Source organism: Loxodonta africana, chromosome 12, assembly GCF_030014295.1.
Source record: "Loxodonta africana isolate mLoxAfr1 chromosome 12, mLoxAfr1.hap2, whole genome shotgun sequence".
In the NCBI taxonomy this organism is placed as follows: Eukaryota; Metazoa; Chordata; class Mammalia; order Proboscidea; family Elephantidae; genus Loxodonta; species Loxodonta africana.
The window spans coordinates 97,383,820-97,398,353 of NC_087353.1; the positions used below are offsets into that span (position 1 = coordinate 97,383,820).

The 14,534-nt window shown below is 47.3% G+C and overlaps 2 protein-coding genes across 2 annotated transcripts in view; both read left to right on the forward strand.

The window, feature by feature from the left end:
- Positions 1-10,892, forward strand: part of LOC100657273 (mismatch repair endonuclease PMS2) — a 90,016-nt gene extending 79,124 nt beyond the window's left edge. The window contains 3 exon segments of the mRNA XM_064294819.1: positions 1,597-1,697; positions 2,024-2,193; positions 9,125-10,892. Of these exon segments, the coding sequence (XP_064150889.1) occupies positions 1,597-1,697; positions 2,024-2,193; positions 9,125-9,268 (415 nt within the window). The 3' untranslated portion in view covers positions 9,269-10,892.
- Positions 10,893-12,034: 1,142 nt separating this feature from the next.
- The window catches only part of LOC100658137 (radial spoke head 10 homolog B2), an 87,250-nt gene continuing 84,750 nt past the window's right edge, over positions 12,035-14,534 (forward strand). The window contains exon 1 of the mRNA XM_003416521.3: positions 12,035-13,957. Within this exon, the coding sequence (XP_003416569.1) occupies positions 13,701-13,957 (257 nt within the window). The 5' untranslated portion in view covers positions 12,035-13,700. The remainder of the gene's footprint in view (positions 13,958-14,534) is intronic.

A 14,534-nucleotide genomic window follows, 5' to 3' on the forward strand; every position in this document is an offset into this window, starting at 1 on the left:
TTGTCAGCCCCTGCACCTACGTGAGTAAGGACTAGCCTCCAACCTGATGCCTGACCCGGGGAATTGGGACTTCCCAGCCTCTACAACCACATGAGCCATTTCCTTGAGATAAATCTCACTATGTATACATATACGTTTTACTGATTTTGCTTCTCTGGAGAACGCAACTTCCACCACGCATCTACCAGTTTCTCATACTGTGCAGGCCTGCATATTGCTATGATGCTGGAAGCTATGCCACCGGTATTTCAAATACCAGCAGGGTCACCCATGATGGTCAGATTTCATAGGAACTTCCAGACTAAGACAAACTAGGAAGAAAAACCTAGAGGTCTACAACTGAAAATATTGGCTAGTTAAAAATTTATGGATAGCAGCGGAACATTGTCTGATATAGTGCCGGAAGATAAGCCCCTCAGGTTGGAAGGCACTCAAAATACGACTAGGGAAGAGCTACCTCTTCTAAGTAGAGTCTATCTTAATGACATGGATGGAGTCAAGCTTTCAGGACTTTGATTTGCTGATGTGGCACAACTCAAAATCCATTAATAATTAGAACGTGGAATGTAGAAAGTATGAATCTAGGAAAATTGGAAGTCATTAAAAATGAGTGCCGCTCCTTGGAAGCGAGGATGGTGAGATTTCATCTCACATACTTTGGACATGTCATCAGGAGGGACCAGTCCCTAGAGAAGGACATCATGCTTGGTAAGGTAGAGGGTCAGCAAAAAAGAGGAAGACCCTCAACGAGACATAGTAATGGTTGTGAGGATGGTGCAGGACCAGGTACTGTCTCGTTGTATTGTACATAGGGTTGCTGTGAGTTGGAACTGACTTGATGGCACCAAACAACAACAAAGAACCCAGCCTAATGCAGAGGCCTTGGATGGTACAAACAGTTAACGCGCTCAGCTGGTATCACAAAGGTTGGAGGTTTGAGTCTACTTGTGGGTGTCTCAGAAGAAGGGCCTGGCTATCTACTTCTGTAAAGGCAGTCATTGAAAACCCTGTGGAGCACAGTTCTACTCTGAGACACATGCGGTCACCATGAGTCAGAATCAACTCAATGGTAACTGGTTGATTAAAATCCAGGAGGAGAGATGGATGGGTGGATGGATAAATGATGCAGGCAGATGAATTGAGCAGGATAGCAAAACAAGACCTATTTATTCTGCTTTTAAATGCCTACAGTGGTGTAACTCAGCTTTTCAAGTCGTCTTTATTGTAAGGAGGAAAAATGGTATTTTTTATGTTATTTTATTAAGGAGACAAAACAAAAACCCGTTCCCGTCGAGCTGATTCTGACTCATAGTGATCCTGTAAAGACAGGATCCCAAAAAAAGACCTATTCAGTGGGGAAAGATAGCAGAAAATGAAAATTGTTTCTGCAGCTACTTTTTTTCTGGGAAGAACTCAGAAAATTAAAAGGAAACTCCCAGAAAGTTGTATGACAGGAAGGGCACTCAGCTGAATAAAGTGTTGGTATTTGCTTTGCTTTTTGTAATGAATTCAGAGTATCACAGTGTTGTTTTACTTTCTGCTCTATAACGAAATGTTTGACTTCAAGACATGGGCTGACTCTTCTCTGTTTTCCAGACCTCAGACTCTCAATTTAACTGCAGTCAATGAAGCTGTTCTGATAGAAAATCTGGAAATTTTTAGAAAGAATGGCTTTGACTTTCTGATCGACGAAGATGGTAGGTTATTAATTGAAGACTGTATGATTCTGTCTTTCTAGAGCCGGGAACAATCTTCGAGGTCATATAGATAAATCTCTATTTTGTAAGAGTTGAAAGAGGGTACCCCCCCAAAAGCTTTTGCTTCTGCCCTCTCTTTCAAATGTTCATTTCAATTGGTATTCCAATGAAATGCATTGTTAAAATAGACTATTTTTTAGAGCAGCTTTAGGTTTACAGAAAAATTGTGCAGAAAGTACAGAGTTCCCATGCCCCCACCCTCCCTATGATCTCTTCTCTGTGCATTTTCTGAATAATGGATAATTCCGCAAATTTTATCCTTTTAGCTCCAGTCACTGAAAGAGTAAAGTTGATTTCCTTGCCAACTAGTAAAAACTGGACCTTCGGACCCCAAGATATCGATGAGCTGATCTTTATGCTGAGTGACTGCCCTGGGGTCATGTGCCGACCTTCCCGAGTACGGCAGATGTTCGCCTCCAGAGCCTGCCGGAAGTCTGTAAGTACAGGAGGACTCGCCTCCGCCGGGCCTGGAGGGTTCACTCAAGCTTGTAGTCTGCACAGGTTTTGGGTTCAGCTCCTGATTTGGTCAATGTTATTAAATGCTATAAAACAAAAGGCTAACCAAACCAGTTGCCTGTATTCGACTCTGACTCCTGGTGACCCCTTGTGTGTCAAAGTAGAACTGTATGCCATGGGATTTCCAAAAGGAGATCCCCACCTTTCAGTTAGCATCCTCGTGCTTAACCACTTGCATCACCTGAGGACCCCATTAAGTGCCATAGGCTGTTGTATGTATAGAGCCACATAGCTCTCTTTCAGTGTAGCAAAATACCTCAAAACGTCTGACCCTTCACCTCTAACCCAGAATTATTGATCTTTCTTCCTTCCCTGAAGCAGTATCTATCTTTGAGCTTTCGTTTATTCTAGTAGTTGTTTATGCACAGTATTAATTTCTTGTGGCTGCTGTAATAATTACAGAAATGTATTCTCTCATAGTTCTGGAGGCCAGAAGTCTGAAATCAAGGTGTCAGCAGGATTGGTTCCTTCTGGAGGCTCCGAGGGACAGTCTGTTCCATGCCTCTCTCTTTGCTTCTGTCAGTTCTAGGCATTTCCTTTTTTTATGGGCTATTTTCATTCTTCACTATCTAAAGCCTGGAAGATAATTCAATCCTTTCAAGTTACTTGCTGTCGAGTCGATTCCAATGCGTGGTGACCCCATGTATGCAGAATAGAACTGTGTTCCACAGGGTTTTAGGGCTGTGACCTTTTGGACGCAAATCGCTAGACCTTTCTTCTGAGGTGCCTCTAGGTGGGTTCAAACCGCCAACCTTTTGGCTAGTAGTTGAGCTCTTTACGGTTTGCTCCACACAGGGACTCCCCAGTCCTTGGCATTCCTTGGCTTACAGAAGCATTGTTCCAGTCTCTGCCTTCTGCATGGCTGGGCTGTTGTCCCCTGTGTGTCTCTCTATCTCTCCTCCTCTTTTATAAAGACACTTCTCATGTTGGTTTAGGACCCACTGTACTCCACCGTGACATGTTAACAGATACCTCCAAAGGCCCTACTTCCCAAAAAGGTCACATGCATAGGTACCAGGGGTTAGGACCTCAACGTGACTTTTTAGGGACACCATTCAACACATAACGTGCCCATCGTTCATCTCTGAACCTTGTGGATTTTATGAACGTGGCTGCCGGACCTGATCCCACTGTACCACATGCTGCAGCATCCCCTTAGCCAACAGTGGAATCTCAGGGTGCCCCGGGCCAGGTATTGTGCAGGTGGTGGCTATGCCTGGTGCTGAGCCTGATGTCACAGTAACGCACAGGAAGCGGATCTCTGTCACCTGGGCCATCGAAAACACCCTTCATGCATTCAGCAAATATCTCTTCAGCCCCTGCTGTGTGCCCCACACTGTTCTGGGTAGTAGGACAGAGGGAACAAGACAGACAGGTCCTTGCCCCTGTGGAGCTTCCATTTTAGGAGAGAAATAGGCATGAGCAAAAATAAACAATTTTAGATATCTTTAAGTGCAGTAAAGATAGTAGGGAATGGCCACTAAGAAATGGGGCGAGCAAGGAAGACGGGGGGTCAGGAGGAGACATTTGACCTGAGCCTGAAAGGCAAGTGGAACCCTCTTAAGAAAGAGCAAATGCAAAGGCCTGGGGTGCTTGAACTAAGACAGATGCTGACACAAGTGTAGTGGGTTTGAGGGAGTTTGGAGCTGGTCAAGGAAAAAGGTAGGACCAGGAGCTAGCAGTAATGCACAACACACCATTGACTGGGGCCATGGGTGTGTGAGGGTTGGTCCTCCACAGCAGGAGGTCTTCACAAAGGGGGCCACCAGAGGGGAAGGGGACATGAAAATCCTGGTTAAGAGGAGGGGGGAGTGTCCACTGCTGATGCCCTCCTACAGCAAGGCGGGGAGTCAGGGTAGAGATCCCAAAGGGCAGCTGCGTGCTAGGGTTCTCATGACCATAGGGTTTCAGCTCACCAAGGGCTAGAGCAGATCTGGGGGCAGTTTCATGAGGTATCTAAAGCAGGCAGGCTCTAAGTGGTTAAAAACTTGTTTATTTGAACTATATTTTAAGACAGTGTAATGTGTACAAATTTGAGTTTGATGCCAGTGGTCTTTGTTTTGGGCTAACAGGCCTCAGCTTGCTATGAAAAAGTAAAGAACGTGGGGCCAAGACGCAGGCCAGCTTTGATGTTTCTATAACACTGAGTGACTGGGGAGAGAGGAGGAGACCATGGTGGTGTCCAGAGGCCACACCACAGGCCTTGATGGTCCTGGGCAGGACTTGGGGTTGGTTCTGCATGTGCTGGGAGCCACTGGAGGGTCACATCGGTGGAGAAGAGACAGAAAGGGGGGCCATGTCTGAAATAAGGGAGGTAGGTCAGAGTAGCTGCTTTTTCACTTGGGGGTTGGTGGGGTTAGAGTTGTTGTTGATATTAGGTGCTGTCAAGTCACTCTCAACTCATAGTGACCCTGTGTACCACAGTCCGAAACACTGCTGGGTCCTGCGCCGTCCTCAGAATTGTTACGCTTGAGCCCATTCTTGCAGCCACTGCATCAGTGCATCTTGTTGAGGGTCTTCCACTATTTCACTGACTCTGTGCCAAGCATGATGTCCTTCTCCAGGAACTGATCGCTCCTGATAACGTGTCCAAAGTATGTGAGACGCAGTCTCGCCATCCTCGCTTCTAAGGAGCATTCTGGCTGTACTTCTTCCAAGACGGATTTGTTCTTTCTTTTGGCAGTCCGTAGTATATTCAATATTCTTTGCCAACACCATAATTCAAAGGCATCAATTCTTCTTCAGTCTTCCTTATTCATTGCCCAGCTTTTGCGTGGATATGAGACAATTGAAAATACCATGGCTTGGGTCAGGCACACCTTAGTCCTTAAAGTGACATCTTTGCTTTTTAACACTTTAAAGAGATCTTTTGTAGCAGATTTGCCCAGTGCAACGTGTTGTTTGATTTCTTGACTGCCGCTTCCATGAGTGTTGATTGTGGATCCAAGTAAAGTGAAATCCTTCACAGCTTCAGTCTTTTCTCCGTTTATCATGGTGTTGCTTGCTGGTCCAGTTGTGAGGATTTTTGTTCTCTTTACATTGAAGTGTAAAGCATACTGAAGGCTGTGGTCTTCGATCTTCATCAGTTAGAGCTTTCAAGTCCTTTTCACTTTCAGCAGCAAAGGTTGTGTCATCTGCACAATGCAGGTAGTTAATGAGTCTTCCTCTAATCCTGATGCCCCGTTCTTTTTCATATAGTCCAGCTTCTTGGATTATTTGCTCACCATACAGATTGAACAGGTATGTTGAAAGGATACAACCCTGACACACACCTTTCCTGACTTTAAACCACACAGTATCCCCTTGTTCTGTCCGAACGACTGCCTCTTGATCTACGCACAGGTTCCTCATGAGCACAATTAAGTGTTCCGGAGTTCTCATTCTTAGCAATGTTATCCATGATTTGTTACGATCCACACAATCGAATGCCTTTGCATAGTCAATAAAACACAGGTAAACATCCTTCTGGTATTCTCTGCTTTCAGCCAGGATCCATCTGACATCAGCAATGATATCCCTGGTTCCACGTCCTCTTCTGAATCTGGCCTGAATTTCTGGCAGTTCCCTGTTGATGTACTGCTGCAGCCGTTTTTGAATGATCTTCAGCAAAATTTTAACTTGTGTGTGATATTAATGATATTGTTCTGTAATTTCCGGATTCGGTTGGATCACCTTTCTTTGGAATAAGCATAAATACAGATCTCTTCCAGTCGGTTGGCCAGGTAGCTGTCTTCCAAATTTCTTGGCATAGATGAGTGAACACTTCCAGTGCTGTATCTGTTTGTGGAAACATCTCAGTTGGTATTCTGTCAATTCCTGGAGCTTTGTTTTTTGCCAGTGCCTTCAGCGCAGCTTGGACTTCTTCCTCCAGTACCATCCGTTCTTAATCATGTACTACCTTCCGAAATGGTTGAACGTTGACCAATCCTTTTTGGTACAATGACTGCGTGTATTCCTTTCATATTTTGATGCGTCCTGCATCATTCAATATTTTGCCCATAGAATCTTTCACTATTGCAACTTGAGGGTTGAATTTTTTCTTCTGTTCTTTCAGCTTGAGAAATGCTGAGTGTGTTCTTCCCTTTTGGTTTTCTAACTCCAGGTCTTTGCACATGTCATTATAATACTTTGTCTTCTCAAGCTGCCCTTTGAAATCTTCAGTTCTTTTACTTCATCATTTCTTCATTCGCTTTAGCTACTCGAAGTTCAAGAGCAAATTTCAGAGTCTGTTCTGACATCCATTTTGGTCTTCTCTTTCTTGTCCTTTTAATGACCTCTTGCTTTCTTCATGTATGATGTCCTTGATGTCATTCCACAGTTCATCTGGTCTTGAGTCATTGGTGTTCAGTGCGTCAAATCTGTTCTTGACATGGTCCCTAAATCCAGGTGGGATATACTCAAGGTCGTGTTTTGGCTCTTGTGGACTTGTTCTAATTTCCTTCAACTTCAACATGAACTTGGATATGAGTAATTGATGGTCTGTTCCACAGTTGGCCTCTGATCTTGTTGACTGATGATACTGAGCTTTTCCATTGTCTCTTTCCACAGATGTAGTCAATTTGATTCCTGTGTATTCTATCTGGTGAGGTCCATGTGTATAGTTAACATTTATGTTGTTGAAAAAAGGTATTTGCAATGAATAAGTCCTTGGTCTTGCAAAAATCTGTCATGCAATCTCTGGCATCATTTCTGTCAAGGCCATATTTTCCAACTACCCATCTTCTTTGTTTCTGACTTTCGCATTCCAATCACCAGTAATTATCAATGCATCCCGATTGCATGTTCGATCAATTTCAGACTGCAGACATTGGTGAAACTCTTCAAATTCTTCAACTTTGGCCTGAGTGGTTGTTATGGAAATTTGAATAGTAGTCACTTGGGGGTGGGTGGAGTTAGAGTTGTTCCCTGTATTTGAAAGCCTGTTAGACAGTCACATACAGGTGTCTGGAGATAGACAAATACTGGAGTCTGGAGCCCAGGGGAGAGTCAGAATAAACTTGTAGGCAGCATTACAGCCATGGGATTGCTTGACCTTACCCAAGGGAAGCATTTGATTAGGCAGAGAAGACCAAGGTTCAACTTCCAGCTGCAGATATCTCTGATAAAGACCCAACCTTGATCTGCAAGCCTGGGGTTTGTAGGCCAGCGTTAGAGCTTGGACTGCACAGTCCTAATAGCTGGCTTTTTAAAAAATGCTGCTTCTTAATGGGACTCCTAAGACTGTCACTCCCCACTGTGGCAGACACATCAACATCCCAAACCCCATTGCTGTTGAGTCGATGCCAACTCATAGCAACCCTATAGGACAGAACAGAGCTGCCCCATAGGGTTTCCAAGGCTGTAATCTTTACAGAAGCAGACTGCCACATCTTTTCTCCTGTGGAGAAAATGGGTTTGAACCACGAACCTTTGGTTAGCAGCTGAGCACTTTAACCACTGCACCACCAGGGCTCCTTCATCAACATCCTAGAGGCCTCTTTTGCTAGAATGTGCCTCCCTCCAGTCCCAGTCCCCCAGGCCGGGGGTGCTTGTGGCCAAGCCTGCCTATGTTTAGCATACTGGCCCTGTCTGCCTCCACAGCCTCATCTTCCACAAAACTAGGCCAGTCTCCTTCCCTCCGTACACCCTCTGTGCGTGACACTCCCTTGACCTGGCTTCTCCACCTCTGCTGTCCACATACCTGGCTCTGGCCAGTCCTCAGGCCCTCCCCACAGATGGTTACAGCCCCCTGTGTCATAACTGACCTGGTTCCCTGTGAACTGGTTCACAGTTTGTCTTCTTGCTCTGTGTCCCACCCTGGACCATACCTGCCACGTAGGGGACACTTGGTGTCCTCCGGGAAGAAAGAAGGTGACCAGTGGGGTCAGGTTCGTCCCCTCTCCCCATCTGCCCTTGTTTCTCAGGGTCTCAGTTTCCCTACACTTGCTCTGCGGTCAGCTCATCTCCATGTGTGTCTGTCAGATAGTGAGACAGTGAGGGGTGGGCAAGGACTGCTCATCTCAATGTGTGTCTGTCAGACAGACAGGGAGTGGAGGGTGGGCAGGGAGTGATGGATGAGGAGTGCTGTTTCACTGAGATGAGATGGGACAGGTGAATCAGAAGAAGTGAGACAGGCAGGTGCCTGGGGAAGAGTGTTCAGGCCCAGGGACAGGCCAATGCCAGCATCCTGTGGCAGGTGCCTGCTTTCTCACCCAGCACAGAGGGGACAGGCCAGCGTGGCTGGAGTGGAGGTGAAGGGACCCAGCCTGCAGCTGCTGGCAAAGGCTGGGGCCAAGCCATGCCGGACTTGTGCTTTTATTTGGGTGAGAGGGGAGAGGCACAGAGAACAGCAAGATGACCTGACACACCTTTTGAAAGAACTGCTGGCTGCTGAGTGGAAAACAGATTGTTGGGTCCAGGAGGAAGCAGGAAGACATCGACAAGGAAGGCTGGGAAGGAGGGCAGTGAAGACATCAGGCTTGGTTAAGTAGAGGGTCAGTGAAAAAGAGGAAGACGCTCAATGAGATGTATTGACACAGCGGCTGCAACAGTGGGCTGAAGCGTAACAAGGATTGTGAGGATGGCGCAGGACTGGGCAGTTTTTGTTCTATCGTACGTGGGGTCGCTATGAGTCAGAGCTGAGTCAGCAGCACCTAACAACAACAGCAAGTTCCCAGGCGATGCTAATCTTGCTGGCTAGGGACCAATTCTGAGAGCCACTAATAGAGCGGTGGCTCTCAGAATTTATTATACGTAAGAGTCCCCTGGGGATCTTGTTAAACTGTAGATCCTGTGTATCTGGGGTGGAAGTGCAAATTCTCAGCAAAGGGTTTGAATTGGAAGGAATTTAAACCTTTGTGTCTCTTGCTCAGGTGATGATTGGAACAGCTCTTAACACAAGTGAGATGAAGAAGCTCATCACTCACATGGGCGAGATGGACCATCCCTGGAACTGCCCCCATGGGAGACCAACCATGAGACACATTGCCAATTTGGATGTCGTTTCCCAAAACTAATCACCGTTCTTATTTTACAGAATTACAGATTGTGTTGCAGAGTCTTTGCTTTTGAAAGGCAGTGTTTTAATTAACAAACCTTACCTCGGGTATTGCTTGCAACAGTTTTTTGTTACACGGTAAAGAACACGTTATAAAATAAGGACCATGGAAGCTCCCCAGGCCTCTGCTCCGGTCTGATGTAGTTTAGTCTCAACTTTCAGCCTTTTATAATGATTAAATTCCTGTTGGTTTAATTTCATGGATTTAAAATTATAGTCCTTTTGGGTTCATGGTTCTCAACCGTGATGCGCATGAAATTTTAAAAATAATGTAAAAACACAAAGGGGCTACTGGCCCACTGGAAGAAAAAGACTGAGTGGGACCCAGGTAACTATTCGTAAATGTTCCCCAGTGCAGCCAGGGTGGCAAAGCCCCGTTCTAGGCAGGGGGAAATAAAAGATTTTGAATGTTACTCTAACTTCCATGCTGTGATTTGGTTTCCTCGTGTGTAACCTTTGCTTTTGTGTCTGTGTGCTTTCGACTCCAACTCATACAGACCCCATGTGACAGAGTAGAATTGCCCCATAGGGTTTCCTAGGCTGAAATCCTTACAGGAGCAGTTGCCAGGTCTTTTCTCCCTCGGAGCCATTGGTGGGTTCTGGGTTCAAACACTGTCCACCTTTCGACCTTTCGGTTGGCAGCCAAGTGCTTAACCGTTTCACCACAAGGGCTCCTTGTGTGACCTTGGGTTGTTCTAATCACTGGCCTTGAGCGATACCGGGCATACAATCCCTGTAGTCTTGGTAAACAGTTTTTTATGGAGTCGTGTCACATTTGAACTCTGCCAAAAATGGACAAGTGCTGTCTGTGGAGTCCAAAAAGCAATTGGAGTACAGTGAGGACACATGTGGGCCCCCAGCCCTCACCTCACCCCAGACCACGGGTCTCCTAAGGAAGGGGCTTGCATCCCTAAACTTAAAGTTCCTTCGATGTAACAACGAGTAATTATTGCCACTTACTACACCAGGCTCTATGCTGGTGAGCCATCTGCATGTCTCCTTTAATAAGCACAGGAACCCAGCACGTTAGGCAGAACAATAATCCCGGCAAAGATGGCCGCGTCCTAATCCCCAGCTGCTGTGAGGATTTTGTGTCACTTGGCAAACGGGGTTCTGCAGGTGTGATTAAGGAGCTTGAGACTGGAGAGTGGGCTCGGTTACCCAGGTGGGCCCTGTCCCCCAGGTGGGCCCTGTCCAATCACACCAGTTCTTAACAGTGGAGACCCTTTGGCAGCTGGGCCAGGGAGACTTTGAAGATGGAGGAAGGGCCGCCAGCCCCGGAATACAGGGCCCCCTAGAAGCTGGGAGAGGCAAGGAAGCTCCACGGGGAACCGTCCGGTCGGACTTCTGACATAGCTGCACGGTAATGAATTGGTGTTGCTGTGAGCCACCAAGGTTGTGATAATTGTTAGGGCAGCAGTGGAAAACCAATGCGTGAATTATTCCCGTTTCACGGTGAAGAAACAGGCTAGGAGGCTACCCCGCAATTAGCCGAACTGGGAGTATCCTGGTCAAGTGCATCCAACTCCAGAGCCCAGCTCTTTCCACTCTGCCTTCTGGGCCAGGACAAGATAACTGATTTTTCGGCTGAGTTTTGGACCCGCCAAGACCAGGCGCAGCGGCCCCTTTAAAAGCATGAGGTGGGCGGAGCCAGGGCGGTCCCTTTAAGAGCGCGGGGCGGGAAGGGTGGGTCCAAAACCAGAACGAGGTCCATTCCTGCTCAAGTTGATTCTGAGCGACCCAATGAGACACAGTGGAACTGCCCCATAGGATTGCCAAGGGTGTAATCTGTGTGAATGCCTGGTTAAGCAGAGGGTCAGCAAAAAGGAAGATCCTCGACCAGATGGGTTGACACGGTGGCTGCAACCGTGGGCTCAAACAGCAGTGATGGTGAGGACAGCGCAGAACCGGGCAGTATTTTCCTTCTGTTGCTCCCGGAGTCGCTGTGAGTTGAAACCCCCTCACAGCACGCAGCAACAACAATGTTTAGGGAAGCGGCTGCAGCATCTTCTCTCTTGCAGAGCTGCTGGTGGGTTCCAACCACTGACCTTTTGGTTAGCAGCTGAGCGCTTAACCGCTGCACCAGCAGGGCTCCTTGAGGAGTGGGCCAAAACAACAAGATAGAAGCCCTTTGCCATGGAGTTAATCCCAACTCAGCGTAGAACTGCCCCGTAGGGTTTCCAAGGAGCAGTTGGTGGGTTAGAACTGCTGACCTTTTTGGTTATTAGCCAAACTCTTGAACACAGCACCACCAGGGCCCTGAGGGGCGGGCAGCGGCCCCCAAAAGAGCGCCGGATGGGCGGAATGGGGGGGTGGTCCCTTTAATAGCATGGAGTGGGTGGGGCCAGCGCCGGTCTCTAAGAGCGCGGGATGGGCGGGCGGAGAGGGAGGCTGCCCCTTTAAGAGAGCAGGCTAGGTGGTAGGTGGCCGCCTCTTTGAGCCGGTGTTTGGCGCGCCTGTGGCGGCCCCTGTGGGCGGCAAGGCTAGGGGCGCTGTGAAGGGTGCCCGAGGGGTGGGGTGCGGCCTTCCCTTTAAAAGCACATTGGGGCGTGACCGTTGATAGTTTCCCTAAGAGCGCGGAAATTCGGGATGGGGGTCTGGTAGGGAGGGCTACGGCCCCTTTAAGAGCACCGCGTGGGCGGTGGTGGGCAGCCGCGGTTGCCTGGAGACCGGACGCGGGCCGGCCCTGCCCCCTTGCCCAGGCCTTCCTGAGCCTCTGGGTCCAGGGCAGGTGAGTGAGGGGCCCAGCGCCCTGGGCCGGTGGTTCCTTCTCTGCGGGTACCGGACATTACCAGACGGACCCAGCCTTCTCGAACCTGAGCATGTGTGTGACTGTGTGTCAGGCAAGGAGGGCCTTCGAAAGGGGAGGACAGTGCGGGGAGCCCATTTGTGCTACCGGCTGCTTACAACCAATGTAGTCATTGTAATTACAAGATCTCCTCGAGCCAGGGAGAAGGGCAAAAAGACAAAAACTGATAGGACACACGCAATAAGACACGAAATCCGCCTTGTTTGTAGTTTAAGTTTCGCTGATAGAGGACCAGAAAATAAAGTCCTAACCGAGTTGGACGTGAGGGCAGGTTGTCCTGGATCAGTGCTCGGGGCAGGTCTGGAAAGAGCCCTGGGGCTTTGGAGCCCTGCCCTCAGCAGTGTGTCCTTGGACAAATTGTTCCCGTTTCTTGCCTGGCATGTGAGAGGCATTCGATAAATGGTAGTACTGTTTCAAAGAGTGGGCAGCCAGTGATTTCAAGTTAAAAAAACAGGGACGTGACATAAAATGATCACCTCATTTATGGAGCCCTGGCCGTGCATCCTGTCCTGTACTTTTGGGATTTTCTGTGCATCACCTCATTTAATCCTTATATGGGGAAAAGGTCCTATTATTACCCCTATTTGATATCTGAGGCAGAACAAGATTAAGTAGCTTACTCAAGGGTACAGGCTGGTAAGTGGCAGCACAGGGGCCTGAGCCCTGCTCTTAAACACTTCGCTGTGCAGACATAGTAAGAGAAGGGCTTGGGAGGTATGAATTGGCAGCACACAGGACTCAGAAGGTCCCTGGGTGGTGCAGTTTGTGCTTAGTTGGCGGTTGGAACCCACCCGGCAGCACCACAGAAGAAAGGCCTCGCAATCTGCTACTGTAAAGATTACAGCAAGAGAACCCTATGGGATAGTCCTACTCTGCAAATTGGGGTCGCCTTGAGTCAGAAGCGACTCTACTGCACTGGGTACAGGCAGGACCTTAGAGGTTAAGTAGCCGTTTTTCATTTGTAGGGTCATCGTTCTTACCAGAACACTATTTGAAAAGAAATAATGTTAGATAGCTGTTTCCAATTAAAAAAAATAGTTGTTGTTAGCTGCTGTTGAGTTGGCCCCTGACTCATGGCAACCCATACACAATGTGACAAAATGCTGCCTGGTCCTGCAACTCCCCCTTCCCATGATCGGTTGTGGATCAGTCTGCTGTGATCCAGAGGGCTTTCACGGGCTGATTTTTTGGAAGTAGATGGCCAGGCCTTTCTTTCTAGTCCATTTTAGTCTGGAAGTTCCACTGAGACCTGTTCAGCATCATAGCACTCGTAAGCCTCCACGGACAGACAGGTGGTCACTATGCATGAGGTGCGTTGATGGAAAAAAAAAAAATAGGAACAAAGCAATATGAAAATTCTGTTTTTATAAACTGGTGATACTTGTAATTTTTCAGGTTTTTGGAAGAGAATAATGACATTGTATTGTAAATCTAAAGAGTTAATAAAAGAAAACACCAAGTATTTAGAGGTAATTTTTATTTTTCAGATAAAACTCATCAATGCTTTGAAAAAAACTGCTCTAGACCAAAGGGATTGTTTGACACATAAATATATGTGTAAACTTTAAGTCTCCTGAAGGCAATGGTGAAAGAAAAGAAAAAAGCAGATAAAAAAGGAGACAAGTCAGCCCGCTCCCCGTCATCTATCAGTGATTATCCAGAGTCTTCCAAACAAGATGGCAGCGCCGTACCTCAAGAAATGTCCCCAAGTGGCGCCTCACAATTGGAAAAACAGCCCAGTGAAACAGGACCCAAAATAGAGTCAAAAAAGGAAAATCAGCAGCATGAAGACACCACTCAATATGAAGAGCCCGTTCTGACCAAACTCATAGTGGAAAGGTGATTTTAATGCCTATACTAACGTTTAATGTTCTGAGTCGGTCATTTTTAGAAATTTTACGTTTCTTCAAGCATAGGAATCGTCATGTGTAAATTTTTTTTTGCCATCAAGTTGACTCTGACTCGTGGCAACTTTGTGTGTGTGTGTGTCCGAGTAGAACTGTGCGCCATAGATCGCCAGGCCTTTCTTCTGAGTGAGGTTCTACTCGGACACACACGTGGTCACCATGAGTCAGAGTTCGCTCCACGGGCACTGATTTTTTTGTTCTTGATCTCTCCTTTCCCCATTAGTAAGCCCTGCTGATTCTGTGTCTAGAATGTGTCTTAACTTTCCATTTCTCTTCTCTTCCACTTCCCCACCCAGTACTTCTCTGCCACCATGAGCTCTCGGTGCAACTGCGGTAGTTTCCTCACTTGGCTTCTCACAGCAGCTGGCATGATATTTTTAACACCTAAATCTGCTCTTGTCCGACTTGCTTCTGAAAACCCTCTGCTGAGCCCTCAGAGAGCTTTGGGTTTTATTCTAAGTCTTTCTCACAGCCCACGAAGCCCACCCTACCTGGCTTCTGCCTTCTTT